The sequence below is a fragment of the Panthera onca genome, chromosome C1 (genome assembly GCF_046562875.1).
Source record: "Panthera onca isolate mPanOnc1 chromosome C1, mPanOnc1 haplotype 2, whole genome shotgun sequence".
NCBI classification, from domain to species: Eukaryota; Metazoa; Chordata; class Mammalia; order Carnivora; family Felidae; genus Panthera; species Panthera onca.
Genome location: NC_138346.1, coordinates 148716559 through 148741291, shown reverse-complemented (window position 1 = coordinate 148741291; position 24733 = coordinate 148716559). Strand labels below are relative to the sequence as shown.

At 38.8% G+C, this 24733-nt stretch overlaps 1 protein-coding gene across 11 annotated transcripts in view; it reads left to right on the top strand.

Moving 5' to 3' along the window:
* Nucleotides 1-24733, top strand: part of LOC132670880 (calcium-activated chloride channel regulator 2) — a 65537-nt gene that overhangs the window by 26913 nt on the left and 13891 nt on the right. For 8 of the 11 annotated variants that reach the window (XM_078451721.2, XM_078451723.2, XM_078451722.2 and 5 more), the window contains 11 exons: nucleotides 680-1201; nucleotides 2077-2214; nucleotides 5152-5302; nucleotides 8444-8552; nucleotides 9636-9795; nucleotides 11924-12151; nucleotides 14899-15129; nucleotides 15925-16102; nucleotides 16967-17073; nucleotides 19105-19329; nucleotides 22097-22367. In XM_078451721.2, coding sequence (XP_078307847.2) covers nucleotides 1016-1201; nucleotides 2077-2214; nucleotides 5152-5302; nucleotides 8444-8552; nucleotides 9636-9795; nucleotides 11924-12151; nucleotides 14899-15129; nucleotides 15925-16102; nucleotides 16967-17073; nucleotides 19105-19329; nucleotides 22097-22367 — 1984 coding nt within the window. In that variant the 5' untranslated portion in view covers nucleotides 680-1015. The remainder of the gene's footprint in view (nucleotides 1-679; nucleotides 1202-2076; nucleotides 2215-5151; nucleotides 5303-8443; nucleotides 8553-9635; nucleotides 9796-11923; nucleotides 12152-14898; nucleotides 15130-15924; nucleotides 16103-16966; nucleotides 17074-19104; nucleotides 19330-22096; nucleotides 22368-24733) is intronic. The other 3 variants (XM_078451724.2, XM_078451719.2, XM_078451726.2) reach the window with 3 other exon arrangements.

The following is a 24733-nucleotide window of genomic DNA, read 5'->3' as shown; positions in this document are numbered from 1 at the left end:
TTAGTTCCTTCCCCCATTGGCTAATTTTCAATCCTTCTGAGACTCAGTGTCTTCACCAAAAAAAAAAAAAAAAGGAAGAAAGAAAAATAGAAATAAGAATCATGCTTGCATCAGGGAATAGATATTTAAATGGGTTCATTTGTAAACTCTAAAGCATTATTTGGTAGTTATCAGGTACTATTAATCACTAACAAAATAGGTATGATGCTTACTATGTGCAGACCCTGTGATAGGTCCTGGAAAAATGGAAGGTTAGACTGAATCACAGCCTTGTCCTCAGGAGAGGGTTGCTGAAGGAAAAATTTATTCTCTTCCCTGGTCCAAAGAGAAAAGGCAGCAAGGGCAGAGGAAAAGGCCTCTGTGGTCCACACAGGCATTCAGGTTCCTGGCACTTGGCCCTCCCTGGGGGATATCTGATACCTTCCCCTCAGCCATCAGCTGAGAGATTGCCCAGACGACCTATTCCAAGGGCCCCAGGGACAGGGCTGCAGGATGAATTTCTAAATATTCAAAATAAGCAGACAAGGGAATCTTACAACAATCAAAAAATGACTTGAGTGCAATAGAAAAGTTGTTGTGCTGATGGAAGGGATTGTCAAGGATGAGGAGAGAAAAGTCACTACGGATTTCTGTGTTTCTGCTGAAAGTGGACTGAACAATCCAATTCTCTGATTTTCAGCCCAACCAGGCCTCCCTCTTTCAAGCGCCTTTTGTCCTATTTCCCCTCTTCCTTCTGAGAAGATCTACAATGAATAAGGAGTAATTTCTTGCCCAACCATGATTCAAAAGGAAGTTCAGCCACAGAACAGGTAAGTGTGACTTTGCCTAGAGAAAAAAGACATGCAGAGGCAGGTCTCAGGGAGATCCACCCAGGTTTTGCAAAAAAAGGCACCTCCTTCATTGCAAGTTCTGGGACCTTCCAAGTTCAGGAAGAAACTATCCGCTTCCCCACTGACAACCTGGTGCAATGAACCCAGGAAGACCAGTGTGAGTAAACTGGACACTTCTCTACAACATGACCCGTCGGGACAATGTGGGTCCTGTTTGCAGCCTGAAGTTTGTGACTCTCCTGGTGGCCCTAGTTCCAGACCTCCTATTCCTGGGAGCTGGAGTGCAGCTTCAAGACAATGGGTATGGCGGATTACTCATTGCAATCAATCCTCAGGTATCTGAAGATCAGAACCTCATCCCAAACATTAAGGTGAGTGGCAAGCGTGAAGTCAATACCATTATCCTATTAGAACAGGACTGTAGCCTTCTTTAAAAAGCTAACAACCTTCCCTGATTTGTATTTGAGTAGTAAAGAGACCAGCATTTCTTTTAAGTACCCAAAATTATAATTACGGCCAAACCAGTCTGTTCATCTAATTCTGCACAGTCTCGGCTCAGAGTGTTGATCTAGCCCTTCTTGATTTGTTCTTGTTGGTTACTACTAATTTTAGCCTTTTTGTTTTCCTAACATGACTGCTTTTGGGGTAGCAGCTTAAAAAATAACCCATTGTGGTAACAAAGACCAGATGTTTAACTGATGAATAAGCATGATTGTGCTTATTAAAATCAAATTATTGGATTTCATCCTGAGATGGAGAATTCTCAGACAAAAAGGGAATCTGAGAGCAAAATTCTTTTCACCTGAATGTTCTGTAAAGTAATTGACTATTTTCACCTTAATGTGGTGCAGAAGGATCATAGCTCCATTACTTTAGAGCTTCCGTTGGTATTGCTTAAGAGAAATTGGTATCATCATAAGGTGTGGTCTTGAACATGCCCATAGGAGTGACATGAAAGGGATTTGTCTGGTAAAAGCTTGAAAGCCTTTCACAAAACTGGGAAAAATTATTTAGGCAAGCCCAGACTCACTATTAGTGTCCTAAAAATCTCTTCCAGTTAACTATTTGAGGTTTATTTATTTTGCTCCCAAGGTTTTCCAAAGTCTAAAGGCTGTCTCTAAAAGAAATGGGCTCCTTTAAAATCTTTTCATTATGCTTTACTATTACTCACTCAAGTATAATCAGGAAACCAAAACATGAAAGATTTACATGTGCCAAGGTAAGCTTTTCTTTTCTTTGGTTATAGGAAATGATAACTGAAGCTTCTTTTTATCTATTCAATGCTACCAAGAGAAGAGTGTTTTTCAGAAAGATAAAGATTTTAATACCCACCACGTGGAAAGCTAATAATTACAGCAAAGTAAAACAAGAATTATATGAAAAGGTAAGAATTCAGGATTTTCTTAACTGAACTTAACTTGGGAAAAAGCAACCAATATACATGGTGTTCAAATGTTAAAAGTGAGAACTTAAGCAAAAAACAAATAACTGATGTTAATATACAAGTAATATTATTAGGAAGATTGTTGTTCACAAAATACATGGAAGTACAACAAATAAGTGCAAATTATGGAACAAAAAATAAGCAAAATACCATTGCCCAAGTAGCTTCTCAGAAGGTCTCTGCTTTGTAACTTACAGGTTCCTTTCTGAAATTTCTGCTTAAGGCCCAAAAGCAGGTTTTATCCTCCTGACTATGAGCTGTGCAGGGAACAGTTCCAGTTACGACTACCTTCTTTTCCCATCCTGTCTTGGGCAGTAGACACGCATGTCCAGACAGAAACATAAGCCATAAAAATATGACTGACTTCTCCTGCCCTGGAGAAGGATTGATTGCAGCAAGTAATCCGTCACACCCATTGTCTTGAAGCTGCACTCCAGCTCCCAGGAATAGGAGCTCTGGAAATTCACAGAATTTCACATGAGCCCAAGTCCAGGACACTTTTTAGGAGTATGGTGATAAGGAGGAAGGAAGAAAGGGGGGAGGCGAGGAGTGGCTACCTTTTCTTTTCCAACCTAAAAGAACTTAACCTTCGAAGGACTCTCACAGGCTGTCGATCAGAGTCAGGCATCCATGATTATGTCTGCACGCTGTAAACAAATGTTAAACACATTTGGCAACTGGCCGAAGTTACTGTGAACAGCAGCCCTGGCAGCCACGAGAAGGGGCAGGAACAGAGGCAGTGTGCACTTATTTAGCTCAGGTCTTCAGCAACGGAGTGGATTCCAGATCCACAACCACAGCTCAGACAGAAGGGCTGGGACATGTGGTGTAGCTTTGCCTTTTCTTCATGTGTGCCATTTGGCATGAAATTTCCTGAGATTATTTTAATTCTCCGTTCTTCTTTGAAGTCACTCAGTAACCAAATGGACTAGCAATCTAGATAGCATGCTGGTGTCCTGAAGAAGTTAAAGAGGCTCTTCAGACACTCGATTTATGGCCAGGTGAAAGCTTTTGACAATTTGCTTGGCCATGGAGCTAGGAGAAAGAGAGGAACTGGGATAAACTGGAAAGAAAGCTAGTGTTTTGAAGCTTCAACTAAGCACCAGGCATGCTATGTATATTGTTTTGTCCTCACACACCCTAAAATTAGTTGCTATCCCAAATTATTATCACAAGTTAGGAAACAGACACTCAAATAAGGGAAGGATTTTATCCCAAGTCAAACAGTAAATTACAAAGCCAGAATTTCGATCCACGTCTATTTGCTTCCCAAACCCGTGCTCTCTGCACCAAGCTATGCTGTCTCCAGCTATCTGGAGATGGCATTAATCAATTTGACTTTCCGTGAAACAAAGAAGCATTGGAGACAACTAACATCAAAACCAGGTCATACTCCTGATCCTAATGGAGGGCTGAGAAATAAAGAATTAAAACAAAATGAGAATAATACTGGACCAAAACATTAAAGGAAAGAATAATCATTGAATGCTGTTCATATGTCTATTGGATGCCAATTCCTTTAGCCTCATAATGTCAATTAAGCAAACAGTGAATGATCATCATATACAGGGCCATGCTACGTCCTATAGAGGACACAAGGACAAGCAAGGTAGTTCCTGTCCCTGTGAATCCACAGTCTAATATAGATGGGGGGGGGAAGTTAGAAAAAGGTAGGCAAGAACTGTATTACTATGATCTATAGTAGAATGGACCCCCAAACAGCCTCTGAGTATTTCATCCCTAGTGGAGCACCCCTTCCTTTTAGATTCAGGACAAATTTTGAGACACAGGAATGAGGTTTTGTCCATATGAAAACTATCCAAGGGCATAAGGGCATGACATCTGTGGCCCTTTTTGCAGGTTCTGCCTTACAAAGGCCCTGGCTTTAATTCTTATCTTTCTAAAAATAAATGTTGATTATTACAAAAATAATTCATGCTCGTTGCAAAAAAAACTCAAACACTGTAGAAATAATGCAAAATAAAACTGAAAATATTACCTTCTACTCAGTGGAATGCACACACACACATAAAACATTACACATATGGTACACATAGTGACAAAGTGATTTATATTTATAGGATCATATTAGATCTATAGTTCTAAAATCAGCTTTTAAAAAAAAGTTAACAACATACTTCTAAGGGAAAGTCTTGAGACAACATGTTATCTTTCTTCCTAAAAATAAAAGAAACAATTTTGTCTGTAAAATTATATTCTCTAGATGGTTATTGAATAGATATTCACTTTAGTTTTGGACTTAAAATACTGTTTTTTAGCAATAATAACTGAAATTGTCAGGGTACAAGATGAAATGCAACCTCATGACAGTGACTGTTTTGCTGATCTAATGGGAATGGGAATGAAAGGGAAAGGCTTAAAACAAACACATCTTATTGTCTCCTACTGATGAAGTAACCCACAGAAAGCTGTTCACAAAAGGCTATAACACTTTACAGTGCAATTATGAATGACATTTGTTGTTTCTAAACATTTGTGCAACTTTTTGTTACATTTTATAGTGTCTTATAATGTCAGAATTTTACAGTGTTGACTTTTCAGAAAATTTTAATCTGGAAAATGGGAAGGTCAAATGGAAATAATAAAGCTCCATGGGCATTTGCAAAGCTTTGAAAATAGGGATGTTTTTGAAAGTGCCAAGTAATTTTATTGACATTTAGTTGTGCATGCATTTTAAACTCCATCTAATAAGACATACAATTTTCTAAATCTGTTATCAAATTAGAACACAATTCATACAATAAACTGCACAGATCATAGGAGTGCAGTTCAAAGTGTTTTAACAAATGTATATGTTCATGTCACCAACATCACTGTTAGGATACAGAGTGCTATAAAACGTTTCTTTTAATATAGGCAAATGTCATCGTGACTGACTGGTATGGGGCACATGGAGATGACCCCTACACACTGCAATACAGAGGGTGTGGAAAAGAGGGAAAATACATTCATTTCACATCTAACTTTCTACTAAATGATGACTTAACAGCTGGCTATGGACCACGAGGTAAGTGCGACCTATCCAGCAACAGACATTGGGCAGTACTGTTTGCAATATTTTGTGCTTGAGGCTGAAAAGCAACTCAGAGAACCTGAAACCTTCTAAGGTCTTACCATTTGGATGGGGAGATAGGCAACATGCCCATGAAAAGATAAGAGACAAAGTGAGCCAGAAACACTTGGACACCAGATTCGTAGCCCAGACAGTGAGTGCTATGAGAATTCAGTGAAAGGAGAGAATAGTTTGCACTAAGGGCCCTCAGGAAAGGCCTCACAATGGAGGGGATCTTCAAGGTTAATATCATGTTGACAAATGGAAAGATGGCAGAGAACAGTGCCAAGAGTATGAATAAAAACAGTGGCAGCAGAAGAATCTAGAGCATATTTGAGAGATGGGAGCAGTCATGGCCCTGATAGTGCAGAAACCGTGGGGAGTGAAGCAGTGGAAGAAAATGCTGAAATGCACATGGGGATAGGTGACGCGGAGCCTCAAACGCCCAAATTAGCAAGTCACTGCTGAAGGTTTAAGAGCACAGGAGTGAAATCAGTAAAAAAGTGTTTGTATAAGATGAACCTGGCTGTATGGATGATCTGACTCCTTCAAATCAGTGAGAGGGAAAGTGAGTATCAGGAGAATAACTAGAAGTCCAGGCAAAAAGCAATAAGACTTGAAAAGAGTGGAGGCAGTGAGATGAGGACACGAAAGAGTATTAAGAATGAAAAACATATACAGATATATAATAAATGATAAATATATGATATATATAATGGAATATTACTCAGCGATCAAAAAGAATGAAATCTTGCCATTTGCAACAGCGTGGAATGGAACTAGAATGTGTATCGTGATAAGCAAAATAGTCAGAGAAAGATAAATATATTATTTCAATCATATAGAATTTAAGAAACACAACAGATGAACATAGGGAAAGTGAAGGGAAAATAGTAATAAAAACAGAGAGGGAGGCAAACCATAAGAGACTCTTAAATACAGAGAACAAAGTGAGGGTTGCTGGAGGGTGTTATGTAGCGGGGGGGGGCGGGGGTGGGGCACTAAATGGGTGTGGGCATTAAGGAAGGCACTTACTGGGATGAGAACTGGGTGTTATATGTAAGTGATGAATCACTAAATTCTACTCCAGAAACCATTATTACACTATATGTTAACTAACTTGGGTTAAAATAAAAAAAAAAAAAAAAAAAGAACAATGAGAATTTTCTATGTGCCAGATGCTGTGCTGTTTGCTTCTCTTGTTATTTAATCCTAACAGCTCTAAGTGATGGGAGATATTCCGGGGCGGGGGGGGGGGGGGAGCGGAAAGAAATAGAGGTCTGACTGCTACAGAGTGAAAGGCCAGGGATGGGGTGGGGGGGGTGTGTATAGCAGCATTAAGGAACACACCAGGTTTATGACAGAAGTAGGAGGGACCTGTTTAAAGGGGAAATTCACAACTCTGGATCTAGGAAAGTTGATTGTGGGGAGCAGTGGACTGTTGTGATAGGCTCAGCCTGTGGTGATTATAGATGGCTGGAGTTTGGGAGAGAAGTCAGGGTCATAGCTTTGGAAACTGGCATTTAGTGGATGAGATCTAAGGGAGAAACTGTACAGAGAACAGATCAGCAAGTCAAGGGCTAACTATCCCATGCTTGTTTTTTGTTTTTGATTTTAACATACAGTAGTGCCTTTCAAATTATGTTTTCACTTTACCCCCATTTAAATATATATAGATTTTATTATCCTCTGTATAGCGAACAGGAGCTGGAGCGACACACTGTATAAAATACACTTTGTAAAACACTTTATAAAAATGTCTTTTCCCCAGTAACTATGAGGTGCTGATAATCTCTGCACAAATAGATGATGACTTCATCAACACTTCTAAATTCCATGACTAGGCACAAACTTTTCCCTAATACTTTCAGCTTAGATGGTTCCCCTCCCTTCCTTTGTCCCACAGTCCAGAAATTGCACAATATGCTGCAGCCTCAGTCAACTCTGTAAACAATTCCTGGGTTCCCAGAACTTAAAAGAATTCAGAATAAAAGAAAGGGCTTTGGGAGGGAGTTAATCTGGAAAGCTTTTATTGGGGAGTGGTTTTGATTGGGAACAATGAAGGAAATGCAAGATTTAGAGAAGTGGAGATAAAGATATAAAGAATTTGATGCTGAGGATGGGGGTTTCCCTGGGCCAAGAGCTGGAGACAAATATAAACATGGAGGATCAGAGATAAAATAAAAGATAAAGGACCATCCAAGCTGGAGAGGACATTTAGGATCTTTTTTACTCCTTCATCCCTCCCTGGCCCCAGAGTTTCAATCACTGCTCTAGAGAGGAGAATTACTTACAAGAAAAAAATAGGCATGCTTGGCTAACCCAGACTAAAGAATAGGAAATCTTTATTTGCTTGTTTGGTATCTTAGTCTGTTTGGGCTGCTCTAACAGAATACCCAAAACTGAGGGCCTTCTACACAACAGAGACTTATTTCTCACAGTTCTGGGGCCTGGGAAGTCCAGAATCAAGGCCCTGGCAGATTTAGTGTCTGGTACCCACTTCCTGATACATAGACAACCATCTCCTCTCTGTGTCCTAACATGGAAGGCAGAGGAGGGAGCTCTCTGGGGTCTCTTTTATAAGGGCACTAATCCCATTCATGAGGGCTCCACCCTTGTGATCTAATCACCTCCCAAAGGCCCCACTTTCTAATACCATCACATGAGGCAGTAGTGTTTCAACATATGAATTTTAGGGGGATGTAAACATTCAATCCACTGTACTTACATATGCTTCTTTCCCTCTCCCCTAAATCCTGAAACTGTAGGCCTGTATGAAGCTAAATATAAACATGTTAGGCAGCTTCACTTGGGGAAATGAGAGAATGTGGGACTCATCACAAGTATCATATAGATGTGCACAAAGTAAATCACTGGTTTGCATCTACAAAGACTAAGCATAATTTCAGACTGCCTCTTTTATGACAGGGGTAAAGTAGGGGATGGAAATAGGTGAGGAAGAGAAAAGCGGGAGGCAATTGCACTTCAACCTTTCGTAGTAAGTGTATATGGTCAAGTGATGTTACATGTTCACTAGTTAGCAAAGCCCACTGCTGAGATTTTAGGAACTTAAAACAAAAGCTCTCTCTTCCACAGGTAGGGTGTTTGTCCACGAATGGGCCCATCTCCGTTGGGGTGTGTTTGATGAATACAACAATGAGAAACCTTTCTATATAAATGGGCAAAATCAAATTAAAGTAACAAGGTTGGTACTTTTTCTCATGTTTAAAATTCATTGTTTATTTTTTTTACTCTAAAATGAAGTTGATAATGGCAGCTAAAACCTAACTGACAAGAAAGAGATCCTTTTATTTTTAAATTTTATTTCATTTTTGAAAAGTTGGTAAATACTTATGTGGTTCAGATATGAAAACAATATAAAAAGTTATACTCTAAGGTATCTTGTTACCACCACTGTCTTCACCCGGCTCCCTCTCATCCCCTCCAGTAACCATTTTTATTAGTTTCTGGTTTATTTTTTAGTATTTCTTTAAGCAAATCCAAATAAATATGAATATATATTTCTCTTCATTAATTTTTTAATTAAAAATAAGTGCTTAATGTTCCATTGTATGGATATACTATATCTTTTCAACCAGTCTCCTATTGCTGGACAAGTGGGTTGCTCCCAATTTTTTGTTGTTACCAACAGTACTGCAGGTCATAATGCCATATATATATATATATATATATAATTTCTCATGTATGCAGGCAGATCTATATGTCTGTTGAGTAGCTTCCAAGAATTACTGGGTCAAAATGTACCCTCTGCTGTAATTTTGGTAGATATTGACCAATTATCATTTGATCATCAATTGGAAGATATTCCTCTTTTGAAGGTTGTGCTGTTTTTCATTCCCTTTGGTAGAATTTGAGATTGCTCATTTAGGAAAGAATCCTTTTTAAATATCCTCATCCCATGTTCATTCTCTTCTGCTCTCTTGTCCAATGGCAATGAGCTCAAAGACACTGTGATTCAGGATACTATTGGTCATGCTGTCTCCTGGGCCTCTAAAAGTTCACGTCCATTTCCTGGTATCTTTTCCTTTGACCCTGTTTAGTTGGTTAAAGCCTTTGGTGATACAGAATTTCTTATGCAGCTCAAATGCTTTAAAACAAAGTGGAGTGTATTTCTAAATTAATGACCTTTCTTAACAGAATAGTTTTTAAAATGTTTTATGTGTAGCTTGTTGCAAGCTACAAGCCTTGCAACAAATTATTATATGAACCAAATGAAGAAGAAACAGAAGTATTTCTAAAATAGACCAATTTCTCTTTCTATTTTCAGGTGTTCATCAGACATCACAGGCATATTTGTGTGTGAAAAAGGCCCTTGCCCCCAAGAAAACTGTATTATTAGTAAACTTTTTAAAGAAGGATGTATGTTTATATACAATAGCACCCAAAATGCAACTGCATCGATAATGTTCATGCAAAGTTTATCTTCTGTAAGTATGGCCTTGGAATGAAAATCTCCTACAGCATTCATCTCTTCCCAAGATGGCCTGAAATGTTTAAAGTGTTTAAACAAAAAGACATTAAGATTCACTATGTTTTAGAGCTTGAGGGCCTTAGAGTTCATCTAGTTTTTATTTCACAGATAAAACAAAAAACACTGAGGCCCCAAAGATGTTTGCCAAAAAATATATTCCTTTAGAAAAGTGATTATTTGCTTTCTGGGGAAGGTGATTTAACAAGGGTACTCTGGAAACCTCAAAATAAGCTGCTCATATGGTGGTGCTTTCACAGGAAGGTGTATGAGTAAGAGTAATAAAACACACAATTATATTTCTCTCACTTGAAGTAGCAAACGACTCTTATTTTGTTTCCTAGTTCTTTCCCTTGTTTTGCATAGTACAGAAATTAAAAAAGGACTCTCTCGCCCTCTCTCTCTGCCCCTCCTCCACTCATGTGCACTCTCTCTTTCAAAATAAGTAAATAAACATCTAAAAAAAAAGAAATTAAAAAGGAAAACCAGGTATTACCAAGTCAACTAACCCTTAGTTTTGCAGGTTCAGAAACTTACCTTGTCAGTATTCCGCACTGATAAGAGCCTAGTGTATGAATCCAGAACACTATTTTAAAATAATAATTTATTATTTATTATTAATAATTTATTATTGATAATTTATTATTATTAAATAATTTATTGTTTAAAAATAGTACTCTGTCATGGGGATCCAAACCTTGCATCCTCTAGCCAATTCATTCTCTCTCTAGAGGAAGCAGCATGAAACAGCCAAATTGTCCCCAGAAGCCTCTCTGAGAGAATGGAATCAGAAAGGAGGAAGACTGGTGGTACAGAGGTTTAATGGCATCAGCCTTCATGACTGGATATATCCATCCATCTTCACAAAGACCTGAAACTCACGTCTGTGCATCATCTCCCTTCCATGGTACTGAGAGCACATGGGCACACGCCCCTGTGAAGTTTTCTGTTTCCACGGCTGACCAGTGTCCCTTAGATGGACACATTCTTTTCTTTAGAAAACTTTTTTTTTTCTTCAGTCTGGTTTTAGTCAAGGCTAGGAGTCCTTCTGTAACTTTAAGGTGATTTTTCACTTTTCTTGTCTGATCCATTATATTTTTAATTTATAGCCTTAATATCTGAACCCAACTTGATTCCATGTATTCATCCACAATGTTTGTGACTAGGCATTATCTTTGTGAACCTTTGAAAGACCTAATCATTACTATCCAATCCAAGAAGTTTCATAGTCATGAAATAAACAGAAAGGAGTTAAAAACAAAGAAATTATGACAGCAAAAATGGGTTCTACTCCTGTCTCCCCATGCTACTGAGAATATCTTTAAGCAATTATTAACCTTCTGAAACTTCACCTTCCTCTTCTATGAAAATAGAGATAGAACTGGAAAGTCTATTAGGTGTCTGCTAGTTCTAAGCTCCCATGTTTCTGTTAGCATGAAGTAGCTACTCTACAGGAATATAGCCACTGGGAGGAGGTGGTAACACATCATTTTGCAATGTGAAACATACCTTTAAAAGGGGTGACATATGTTCAGTATTATTAAATAGACCATATCTATATTTAAAAATGGGGAGAAAGACCAGGAAGTAAGTTTAAGTTGTTTTTTTTCCTCATCCTATTGTTACCGAGATCAATATTTGAACTAGATCGATTTATGTTGACTGATCAATAGATAAAGGTGCAGGTGGGTCATTAAATACAATTTCAAGGAATAGGCTGACCAAGACAATATCTTCTGGGGTGTTTTCTTTAACACGTTATCGTACTAAAAAAAGGCGGGAGATTGTTTTGTTTTCCTAAGACTGAGATATATATACACGGTCTGCTCTCTGTTATCCAAGTGCAAATAGACGATAATAGAGACTGATTGCAAGTACCACGAGGTGCCAGTGTTTCAAGCAAAGGATGCCAACGTTTATTTGTAAACTCAAAGTCATTCTTGAAGTAATAAAGGACTGCTATGGCACTTCTAATTTCTCATCTTTCAGCTCACCTTTCCTTTTACCTTTAGTTGCTTGAGAATGAGAAGTATGTCTAATATGGGAAGAGTCCCTTCATTTTCTGATAGGCATTGTTCTATTTATAGGTGGTTGAATTCTGTGATGCACGTACCCACAATCAAGAAGCTCCAAACCTACAGAACCAAATGTGCAGCCTCAGAAGTGCATGGGATGTAATCACAGACTCTGCTGACTTCAATCATAGCTTTCCCATGAATGGGACTGGGCTTCCACCTCCTCCTGTATTCTCCCTTATTCAGGCTGGTGACAAAGTGGTCTGTTTAGTGCTGGATGTGTCCAGTAAAATGGAAGAGGTAACATTTTGGTAATTAATGGCTGTAAACCATTCACCATTTTTCTATCAGTTTTTAATTCTTTTTATTTCCAGAGGGTAAGGGCAGAGGAGGGGAGGCCAAAGGTTTGGAATCTTCATGCATTTCATTTTTTCTTAGGGACTAGAAGAACAAATTCACAATGTAGGCCAGAAATTGAGATAAAGCAGATAAATGAAAGCCACAGGTAATTCCTAGCCCTGAGTTTTGCTACTAATTGCAACTTTTTTCCAACCAAGACCTTTTTATAAAACTCTGACATGTAACAAAATTTCCTTTGGCCACATTTCACTCACTGGTACATATCCCTAGCGGAGGCAAGAGACTATGGGTTTGCAGAGAGTGTGCATATCCATTGTGTTTATGTTTCCCATGTCACCATGGATGGAAAACCATACCTCAGTCATGTAGTAATCGAGGAGCCTTGCAGAAATCCTCTTTTGAAAATCTCATAGCTCTCAGATAGTGGTTAAAAGCTTAATCTCTGGAACCAGGCAGATGTGCTTTAATTCCTGGCTTCTTCACTTACTGTCTCTATAGTCAAGACCAAAATAACTTTCTTGAACTATTTTATCATCTGTAAAATAGGGATTACAATAGCTACTTTTAGTGTGGTGACAGGAGCAGCTGATACTGGTTTCTTAAAGTCAATAGTTAAATTTTTAGGAAATTTGCAAGCAGTAGTTAAATACAGCCATTATTAAAAATTAAACCATGTAGATTTATAATTAAATAAAATTGTTAACATATAATAAATGCTCAAAAGTCATCACTTCCTAAATATTCTTCTACTATTTTTTACTATTATCTATGCCCAGAGTCAGTAAACAACAGCTCATGGGCCAAATTTGGCTCACTACCTGTTTTTGCATAGCCCACAAGCTAAAAATGGATTTTATGATTTAAATGGTTTAGAAAAGGTCAAGAGAGTAATATTTCATGATATGTGAAAGTTACATGAAATTCAAATTTCAGTCTCCATAAAGTTTATTGGAACACAGCAACACTCATTTATTTATATCTTGTCTATGGCCACTTTAGTGCTAAAACAGCAGAATCGAGTGCTTGCAACAGAGAATATATGGCCCATCAAGCCTGAAATAACTTAACTTCTAGCCCTTTTCTGAAAATGTCTGCTGACCCCCAATCTGTGCTCTTAAGATTACCTCCGGTCACCTGTATCTGGTCAACATCTCTTCCCAATTCTGCATTTAGTGACATCACATTGACAACTTGAAATCAACCATGGTGGGAGTAGTTAATCCCACAGAGATTTTCAGTTGCAACAGATCAGGGTGTCTCTCCCTTTTTTGCCAGAAAGCCAGTTTTTGAAAAACATTTACCAGCACACCACCATCTATTTCATAAAGTTGTTGAGGGGGAATAAGTGAAAAAATGAATATGAAGCTTTTGGTTCAAAAGTGGCAGTATTATTTAATCATAGAACTTGTCCTAAGGAAGAGTCTATCCTCTTATATTCTCTGGATCAGTAGTCCTGGAAAATTTGCCTTTTTCAATTTGTCTCTGAAATATTAGGAACACCACTAATACCTTCAGCATCTGGATAATTTTGTAATCTTGCCCACCTACGGTTGACTAGGCCATGATCTTCTAAAGATGGTCTCGGGGTAATTTATATTGGCTAGCTACCTCTATTGAGCAAGAATAGGTAGAATGAAAGGGATAGTTGTACTTGAGAGAAGATGTGAAGTTAGTAGAAGGGGAATAAACCTAAAGTAACACACTCACAGCAAAGCAAACTCCCTTTCCTTTTCTTGCCAATATTGTCCTTGAACCACCATAGCCATTCTTTCATTAGGTGCCTGGACTGTGCTTGCTTGGTGGACACAGAGATGACAGAACATAGTCTCTACTTCACAATGCTCACAATCTAATGATGCTGGGGGAGCAGCAAGCTGAGCTTCAATGACCCCCTGTTCAGTGATGACTGTGGTCTCTTTCTCCAACTCAGACATCTCCCTTGATATCTGGACCTACATTCCGCATTGCTTCGGAAGCATCATTTCCCATTTGGAAAGGGAGCCAATGAACTCAAAGTGTGTAGAGTTTGAGATACCTGTGGGACATGAAATTTGTGATGCTTCTAAAGCAATGTGCAATGTAGATCCTGATATTAAGGGAGATGTCTAAGTTGGAGAAAGAGACCACAGTCCTCACTGAACGGGGGGTCATTGAAGCTCAGCTTGCTGCTCCCACAGCCTAGTGAACCTAGTGAACATCAGTAACATCACATGCCCAAACCTGGTCACTAATATTACTTTTCAACTGGTTAACACTCAGGTTTATCTCTACTGCCATGTATGTATCTCATACAATCCTATTTTAATAAGTAGGAAAAATATTACGTTTCCTCTTACCCAGACTGGATTTTAAAAGAAGCAGTTACAAATCTAGTTTAAACTGGTTTCATAGATCTCGAATTCTGAGTTGGAGAGAAATAGTGGGAATATGTGTTCTTAGAGAGCGGTAAATATGAACAGCTTGTTGGAGGTAGGGTTCTCAACCCCTCTGTCCTCCTTGAAAAACATTTATTTTCGAGCCTGCAATTAATAAAACAAGATTCCAGCATAGTGTCACTCTATAAAACTCAAAAAGTTACAATGTGACACTGCTAAATGATTGGCAGAGATATTTGCCAGGTTGCTGAGTCATATTTTTGTCTACCAACCAAAGGTTGTTATTTTTATTTTTTCCTTTTTGGGACACAGGCTGACAGACTCCTTCGACTGCAACAGGCAGCAGAATTTTACTTGATGCAGATTGTTGAAATTCATACCTTTGTGGGCATTGTCAGTTTCAACAGCAAAGGGGAGATCAGAGCCCAACTACACCAAATTAACAGTGATGATGACCGAAAGCTGTTGGTTTCACATCTGCCTTCGACTGTGTCAGCAGAAGCACAAACCAGCGTCTGCTCAGGGCTTAAGAAGGGATTTGAGGTACAGTTGGGTACGCGATGCCCAAATCACCATCACTTTCCTTTCCTTCATTTTATAGCTAAGGTTCCTTCTGATATGGGGCAATCTGTTACAGTGTGGTCATCACACTGATAGGAAAGTAACAATGGGTTATTTTTAAGGTCAGGAACCATGTCTTGTTTACCATTAAATCCCATGTGCCTAGCAAAGTACCTGGCACATATTAGCTGTTCGATAAATGCTAGTTGAAGGAATGACTAAATAAATAAATACGCTGGCCAAGGCTGGGGAACTTCAGCATCATCTGGACAATTTCTAGCACTGACACTCTGCATTCGGTGATTGGCCCAACTGTAGCCATTTTTATGCTTGGGTTTTCCAGTCAAAATCAGTAATGTCTGGCTTTTGCTTATAGTAATTCTAGACCCATCTAACTCTAATGTGTAGCCAAGGTTGAGAACCACTTCTCTAAGGCCTCTTATTGGTCTTTCACCGGATGTCAGAGGCAGAGATAACATACAAGAATGTGCCCCATTTCCTCTATCATGGACCCTCTTCTAAACTAGGGGCATATTGTGATGATTCAAACAGAAAGAGTCTCTCTGTACAAGCAATCCAGCAATGGCATGTACAGTGACAAGTCCTTTGATGAGGTGAGTTGAGGACGGAATGGGGATGGGCTTGGAGTGCAGCAAGCCACAGAGGATCTCAAAGAGGCATATGCCTTGCTGATGGGAATTTGGAATGAGTGAATTCTTCCATTCAATGGCAACTTGAATTACATTTCCTTCCAAATGACTGATACTCTACGTTCAGGTGGTTGAAAAACTGAATGGAAAAGCCCATGGCTCTGTGATGATATTAGTGACCAGTGGAGGTGATGAGCACATTGGCAATTGCTTACTTACTGTGCTCAGCAGTGGTTCAACCATTCATTCCATTGCCCTGGGCTCATCTGTGGTCAAAAACCTGGAGGAATTATCACATCAAACAGGTAAATATATTTGTAAACACTTATGTTTTAGAGCATTTCCTTTTAAATTGAATATTCAAAGCCTTTTAACTTGAATACTCCCAACCATGAAGCTCATATTATGACAATAGAATGTGTGGCTTAATTGGAAAAAGACAAATAGAAACAGCTATCTTAAGGAAAACAACACAAAAATCATTGCTAAAATCTGCCAAAATTTTGTTGACCTTTAAAGATTTTCCTTAGAAGGTGCCAATCATATACATCCAATGAAAATATAATTTTTATAATTTTTTGTTAAACTAATCTGAGCATGTATAATCACAGAGCTAAAAATATATTTAAGATTAAACGCACTAACTTTCATGATAAGGACACATACCAAATTGTAAGATCCATATTTTTTTTTTGTTCTAAATGAGGCATGGAATAATTTTATCTTATAGTCCTTATAGCCAGTAAAAATGAGTATTGCTGACTTACAAATTAAAAGTCAGGTTTTTATTGAATTATTTTTGAAAACAATGTTTTCAGAATGTAAGCATAAGTGTAAACGTATAGCACTGCAGATAGCAATGAACCTAGAGTGTCTAGGAATCACCTTCATTATAAGACTATTCAAATAATATTCATTGAGTTTCTATCAAGTACCAGACAGAGGTGTAGACCTTGACATTACAGCCGTGAACAGAACACACAAAACTACTCACCTCTGCTGCTCACCATGTGGCTGGCAGGATGCCATGCAATGCCAGCCAAGTGCTATACCTCCTTCCCCAAAACTAAGCCTCTTACACAGGAAAGGTTGTTGCAAAAGACCTCACATATTATTCTTTGTTTTATTTTACACATTTTAATGGTTAACATCCCAATCATGTATTTCAGGAGGTGTAAAGTTCTTTGTTCCAGATAAATCAAACTCCAATAGCATGATTGATGCTTTCAGTAGAATCCCCTCTGGAACCGGAGACATTTTTCAACAACGTATTCAGGTCAGAATTTCCTCAATGGGGCTGGGGGGCAGGGAGAAGGAAGCAAGGAAAACAAATGAACTGTGTTAACTCACTCATTAACCTTATTGGAATATGTAACAATTCTTGCACAGAAGGCTTTTAAAAGAGCTTCTTGGTGTCACCAGAGCCAGGATTCATCGTTACCTGATGCCTGTTTTTCTCAACCCTAGTAGTAATTTCCTGAAAATTGCTACCTCGGGCTTTTAAAGTCTGTAAGCAGAACTTGCTCCTTCCTAGTGGCTCAAAATGGGGATGGGGTGGGGTTGGGGGTGGTGTAGAGCTAAGACCAAGATGACAAATAAGAAACTGTTTCTTAGGTTTAGTTCTATAATAATTTTCCATCAATCAAAATCCATTTTACTTTTTTTTTTTTTTTGCTTTTTTAAAAACTTCTTTGAAGCTCCTCCCTTGTGTTAAAAACATCAACTATTTCATTAAATTCTAAACAAATTTAAATATTTCTTTGACTACTGCAATTTACTTGACTTTGCTCACAAAGGCTTCCTCTAATCAAGCCATTTAAAAGGGCCAAGTTTTTTCTAAGTACTTTAAAGATATTTTGAACATAACTGAGGGTTTGAACAAAATTTCATCTGCTGTTTCCTCACAGATGGTAAGTTAACCTGCCAAGTTAATGACTTGATGTGAGCAATGAAGTCAGTTAAATTATTCTTAGAAAATATTTAACATGAAGATTATATGTACACAGCAAAGACAATAAGCACAAGTTTATCATTAGAAGTGAAAAAAAGGGGAATCATAAATGAGAACATGTATTTAGAAATTAGATTACATTTGGCTCTTCTGAATAATCTTCCTACCCTGTGATTTCTTCTTTAATGCTATGAAATAAAAACAAGCGTTTAAAAATGTTTTCCAAAATTTAACAAAATATTATTCATATGGCTCAAATTTGCCTTATGTTCTCAAATGTGGCCACCTCTCCCCAGCGTATGTCATTAGCCCCACTAGACTATGGACAGAAACTATATCCCCTTCAGCAGCTCAGGCCCAGGGCACAGAATGTGCCCCAGGAGTCAGCAGTCTACAAATACTTATAAGATGGATTTGAACAAATAATCCACAGTGTCTTTGCTGTCATCCAAATGACACCAGTGAATTTTTTATGCTTTCTGAGTTTGAGCAATATTGCAGCGCATTACTTAGTGTATTTATTTAATAAATAAAAATGTCCAAAGTTATTTTTACGCTTGTGTGTGTTGTGGATACACAGTGATTCAACGTAGGGTCTCTTGGTGTCTGCTGGCCTGGGCTCTATTCCCGTGTCACCTCCTTGTATGTGACACTGCACATGTTACTTCTCTAAGGCTCTGTCTCATCTCTGAAATGTGGCTAACAGCAGTAGTCACCTTAAAGCGTTTTCAAAAGGATTAAGTGAAGTAATATATGTAAAGCATTTAGCTCAGTGCCATCACTTGTATGTACTCTGTAAGTGTTGCATGCGTGCACCTACATGCGCGCGCACACACACACACACACACACACACACACACACACACACGTGTTCACGTGGCTTATTGCAGATGGCTAAATAATTCTTCTAATGTACCCAAGCTCCCTGAAACTCAGCGTTTTATTTCTTATTAAAATATATAAAAGTATCTGGAGAGATAATATATAAATTAAACCACTGAAGCACATTCACAAACAAAAAATTTTTAAAGCCTGTTAATTGCTGATCTGAAGCTAATGTTGATTTGGATAACAGACAGTCTGGGAACAGCTAAAATCAATTGGTAAAAAATAATGAAGAGACATTTGTATTAACTATGACAATATTTTATATCTTCCGTACTTCTATAATATGCAATATTTTGCACTGGCGAGGTATTTTGTGAAAAGTGATTTATATAAATACAGTACCTGTCAGAATTTACTAATTTTTATTTTTGCCAATGTATTTTTGTTTGTCCTGGAAGTAAAGAAAAAGATGGGATGTTTACGCCTACCACTAGAAACTTTCATGTATATTTGTATTCTCTTGAACAGCTTGAAAGTACGGGTGAAAATGTTAAACCTCACCATCAACTGAAAAACACCGTGACTGTGGATAACAGTGTGGGCAATGACACTACCTTTCTTGTCACATGGCAGACCAGTGGTCCCCCTGAAATTGCATTAGTTGATCCTAATGGAAGAAAATACTACACAAGTGATTTTATCACTAACCCAGCTCTGCGGACTGCTCGCCTCTGCATTCCTGGAACTGCTGAGGTAGATGCTGTGAGCTTTGTTCATAATGACAACATTTGGTCAAGCACATGACTTTCAACTGAATCACATAATTAATTAAATGCATTATGTAAAGAAATGCTATTCTGATACATCGCAATTTTACTTTATACAAAGGCATTTTGTGAATGTTAAAAATTTAAGAGAAAAAGGGGTGCCTGGGTGGCTCAGTCGGTTAAGCGTCCAACTTCAGTTCAGGTCATGATCTTATGGTTTGTGAGTTTGAGCCCCGCATCGGGCTCTGTGCTGACAGCTCAGAGCCTGGAGCCTATTCTGTGTCTCCCCCTCTCTGCCCCTCCCCTTCTTGCACTCTGTCTCTCTCTCTCTCTCAAAAATAAATAAACAAAAAAATTTTTTTTTAATTTAAGAGAAAAAAACAAGGTTTGTTCAAAACTTTAAATAATGGAGGGGCGCCTGGGTGGCTCAGTCAATTAAGCGTCTGACTTTGGCTGAGGTCCCTGAGTTCACAGACTCGGGTTTGGCTCAGGTTTGATCTCACTGTCTGTGAGTTTAAGCCCTGCATCGGGCTCAGTGCTGACAGCTCAGAGCCTGGAGCCTGCTTCAGATTCTGTGTCTCCCTCTTTCTCTGCCCCTCCCCCACTCGTGCTCACCCTCTCTGTCTCTCTCTCTCTCTCTCCCTTTTTCTCTCTCTCAAAGATGAATAAACATTAAAATTTTTTAAAAATTTAAATAATGGATACCAAAGTCTTCTCTCTTCAACAGTAGATATTAATATGTATGCAGTATAAATAATTTCTTTTTGCTTACTTTCTTCTTTATAAAGTTCACATAGACATAGTTATCTATAGGCTTGGGGGAAAATCTAGCTAGAATTTATAACATGAATATATGCAATACATACATTTTTGAATATCTGCTGTGTGATGGATCTTGTTCTAGGTGCTTTACAATAAAACACCATGATAGGAATAAGAACAGGGTACTCAGAGCATCCAGGAGGGATGCACAGACTTCTGGGGAAGGTAACGGCCTCCTGGAAGTAAAAACATCAAAACGGAAATATGGAGAATAAAGGGGCCAGAGGTGTCAACGACATTCTGGGCAGAGGAAAGAGCACATAGAAAGGCTCAGAAAAAATAATTCTATTTTATTATAATTAAATTATAATTAAAGAGTTATAATTCGATAACTCTTCATAGAAGAGTAGGTCAACATGGATGAACTATACAGCAGCATGTAGGGTGGAGATTTAGGGGCAGGAAAGAGAGGAAGTGATGAGGCTAAACACATAAACAGAAGCTATGTCAGCAAGGGCTCTGTATGCCAGGAAAGGCAAGAAGAACCTAAACCCTAAAGGTAAAGGGAACCACTAAAGGGTCCAAGTAGGCTCAGGCCCACTCTTGCACTGCCTGAGTGCAGTCCTTAGCATCTTTGGCCCTTCCTGCTCCCAGGTCACTGTGGAAACCTGTGCTGTGGCTTCCCTGCCTCTGGGTTTCACCTCTACCCCGGTGATTGTTCTGAAGCATACATCTGACCAAACCTTGTCTCCTGTTCAAAACTCATTGGTGGTCTCAGGATAAAATCCATGTGGTTACTATTACGTATCAGGCCATTGACATTCTGACTGTTGCCCAAGCTTATTTCTTAACCCTCTTGCCAAACATCCTCTGCTCTGCTCCTCCTTACTTTTCTCCCGACTCATCGCGTTCTTTTTACATCATATTCTTTGTACAAGGGCCAAGAACACTTTACCTACTTTTTGCTCCCTTTGCCTGACCTCTTAGGGGCCCTGTAGCAAAACACATATTACACCCAAAGAGAAGTTTTTGATACAGAGATCTGTGCTAGATGTCTATTACTAATGTTATGATTACAAAAAAAAAAATTATTGCGAATCATGACTTCACAAGAAAATGGCCACGCACATGAATTCCAGTGAAGAAGGCTGGGTAGGGTGTGGTGATACCTTAACTTTCCACACTGAGTCACAAGTTAACCCCTTGCTTTCTCTCTTTTCCCTCAAGCTCTACTTCATTACTCCTGTTATGTCCAGGGTTTAATAAGATGTAACAGCAAGAATGAGGAAAAAGAAAACATTCATGTATAATCTCATCCAAAGAATAAATTTCTTAGCAATGGTATTTAGAATTTCTTAGAATGGTATTTAGCAATATTTCTATAAATTAACACAGACGTTGTAGGATCCTGACTTATTAAAAATATTGCTCTTTTTCTTGGTCTCTAATAGTGTATGTGGGTTTTGTTGCTTAAGATTTCTGTATATTGGGGGTGGGGGTTGAGGGACATGGAGGGAAGGAAGGATGCTATCGCTTTTTAAATCCAGGCGTTCACATAAATCATAATTGTTTACTTAATTTGCTGTAATTTTCTCAATTGTAGAAAAGGAATAAAAACATTGAAATTTCTTTTGGGTGAAGGGGCTCAAATTAATATTTGCAAAATACCTCAGGCTGGACACTCATCATTATCTTCTAAAAGTATGAATCAAAATGTGTCCTCCCAACAAATAAGTTCATGGTAAAATTCCCTGAAGAGTTACCTAACGATAAAAGTGGGTTGTGCTGTGAAAGCCATGTAAATGGTGAATTGTAATACCCTCACCGATATCATTTTTCCTACATTTGTTTGTAATTCCTTTAAAAAATGCAACATCAACAAAACAAGGAGTTAAAACCCTAGAAGCTTAGGCTCATGCTTTAAAACTGAGGGATGCTTTTTTTTTTTTTTTTCTTCACACTTGACAAAACAAAAAAGCTTTGTTTTGCAGCCTGGGCTCTGGACCTACACACTGAACAATACCCACCATTCTCTTCAAGCCTTGAAGGTGACGGTGACCTCTCGCGCCTCCAGCTCAGCCATGCCCCCTGCCACTGTGGAAGTCTTTGTGGAAAGAGACAGCCCCCAGTTTCCCCACCCTGTGATGATTTACGCAAATGTAAGAAAGGGGATTTATCCCATTCTTAATGCCACTGTAACGGCTACAATTGAACCAGAGACTGCAGATCCTGTTGTGCTGAAACTTTTTGACGATGGAGCAGGTAACAGGCAATGTCTTGTCATTTTTCATGTTCTCAAGAGGTGTTGTGCCAGGGTGCTGCAGTATCGATCTTAATCTTATCTGTAAAATTCCTTCAATTATTTTTCCCATCCAATCTTTTAAATTTTTTTAATGTTTATTTACTTTTGAGAGAGAGAGAGGGAGAGAGACAAAGTGTGAGAGAGGGTGAGGGGCAGAGAGAAAGAGACACAGGATCTGAAGCAGGCTGACAGCACAGAGCACGACATGGGGCTCGAACCCACAAACCACGAGATCATGACCTGAGCTAAAGTTGGATGCTTAACCGACTGAGCCAGCCAGGTGCCCCTCATCCAATCTTTTGAGGGTCTCAAGTCCTCAGAGAATCACTGACATACTGAGTAGCTGCAGGTCACATCTGCACAAGGAAAGAGAATGTGAACTTGGGAAGAGTCCCCTTGAGGGTCCTTGGTGTGGCTGTGGGGTGAGCAAAAGGGTGGGAGGAAGTAGCTTGACACCTAGGTCTTGGCTTTTGGTTGGCCAGTGACACTGGTAACACAATGAGGTCACACAGAACAGGCTTATACGTCCTTGTGGCAATTCCCGTATTCCTCTAAGATTCACCAGCTGTATTAGTCACTGAAATAATAGGATCAGAAAATTAAAATAACAAATGAAAACCCACGAAGTGAGATGCAGTAGTAGTCTCCTCAGACCCAGCTATAAAGAGAAAATTGGAAATTGGAACTTGTGACCCAGGAGATAACCCTAGACTATTCTTTAGCCAAATAGCAGGGTTGATAGGAGGGCAGAGCCAGTGTGTTTGCATGTGCGATTTGCTCATGAGACCACCAGGCCAGCAAGCGTAGTGGAATCACACCACAGATTCTCCTACCAACCACTGGGAAAACAAAGTAAAAGAAAACAAAACCCGACTTCAAGCACTCATTCTGCACATGGCGTTCAGAGCCTCATCATCATACATCACAGACAGCACAGCATCAGGCCAGGAAAGAGCAGCACCTGGACTCTTTTTGACTTTTAAAAACAAACTCCTTTGTTGTTTTATCTTTCCTGTTCTGTTCTTTCCCTAAAGAATAAGAATTTTCCTCAGAATGAGAATTTACCTCGAAGTCTATGTTGACAGCTCCAAGTGTTTGATCTACTAATAAAACCATACTCCTGCTCTCCGGTGTTTCAAAGATACATTCTTTTTCAAGAATCTTAGGTTTGGCAACACATTAGCATCCTGCCATGGCAAACTTGTATGACATTTATGAAACAAAAGTTCCTTTGAAAGATTTCAATTCAAGTCTATCTCAGAGGGACACCAGAGAAGTCCTCTCATTTTGCCTGTTGGAATGGATCCAAATGAGCTTCTCATGCTCTGATTGCTTATCCATGGCCACACCTTTTAGCTTTTGTATATAGTCCAAAAATGCACTTTGCAGAACACTTCTCCTTTGCTTCAGTCTGTGGGCTGGCCTGGAGAATAGTTCCTGTACTCTTTGGAAAGATCACCTGCGTCAGCTCAACAACTTTTGTATTTATTCCCTGGAACCATTTCATTTATTTGTTGTCTACATTTATGCTCTAATGAAAGAAACAATGGAGAGTATTGCTTAGGCATCAAAGTGTAAATTTAGGGTTTTTTTTTAAACCCAATACTTAAAACACACGTACATAGCTAACACTTCTTTTTATAATGGAAGCAGTATTTACCTGCTTCCAAATTAATGAACAATAATAAAAATGTATACTTATGAAATGCTTTACAATTTAAAATGTACTTTCTCATGAATACTCTGAAATACTCAACACAACAGCCCTGTGAGATGAGTTGTCCCTGTTTTACAGATGAGAAAATTGAGGCTCAGAGAGGTTGTTTCACAGCTACTGAGTGGCAGATCCAGACCTCAAAATCAAGTCCCATGACACCTGAGCTAGTGTTCTTTCCCATTTCTTTCTGACTCAGGGATTAAGGGAGGTGGGAGTGGTAACTGTGGCAGAGAGATTTTCCTTTATCATTTCTTAACAAAGGTAGACCTGATTCCTCAGTAAACCACTAAATACCAAGATTTCATTTCTTTCCAATAGACAAAAAAAAATTTCCAGGATGCCTGAGTGGCTCAGTCAGTTGAATGTCCAACTCCTGATTTTGGCTCAGGTCATGATACCAGGGTCGTTGGATCAAGCCCCGCATAGGGCTCTACACTACACATGGAGACTGCTTTAAGATTCTCCCTCTCTCTCTCTCTCTCTCTCTCTCTCTCTCTCTCCATCTGCCCCTCTGCTCCACTTGTGCTCCCTCTCCCTCTCTCTCTAAAATAAAAAGAAAATTTTCTAAACCTACTATGATAATAAGTTGCTTAGCACTTTGTATTTTAA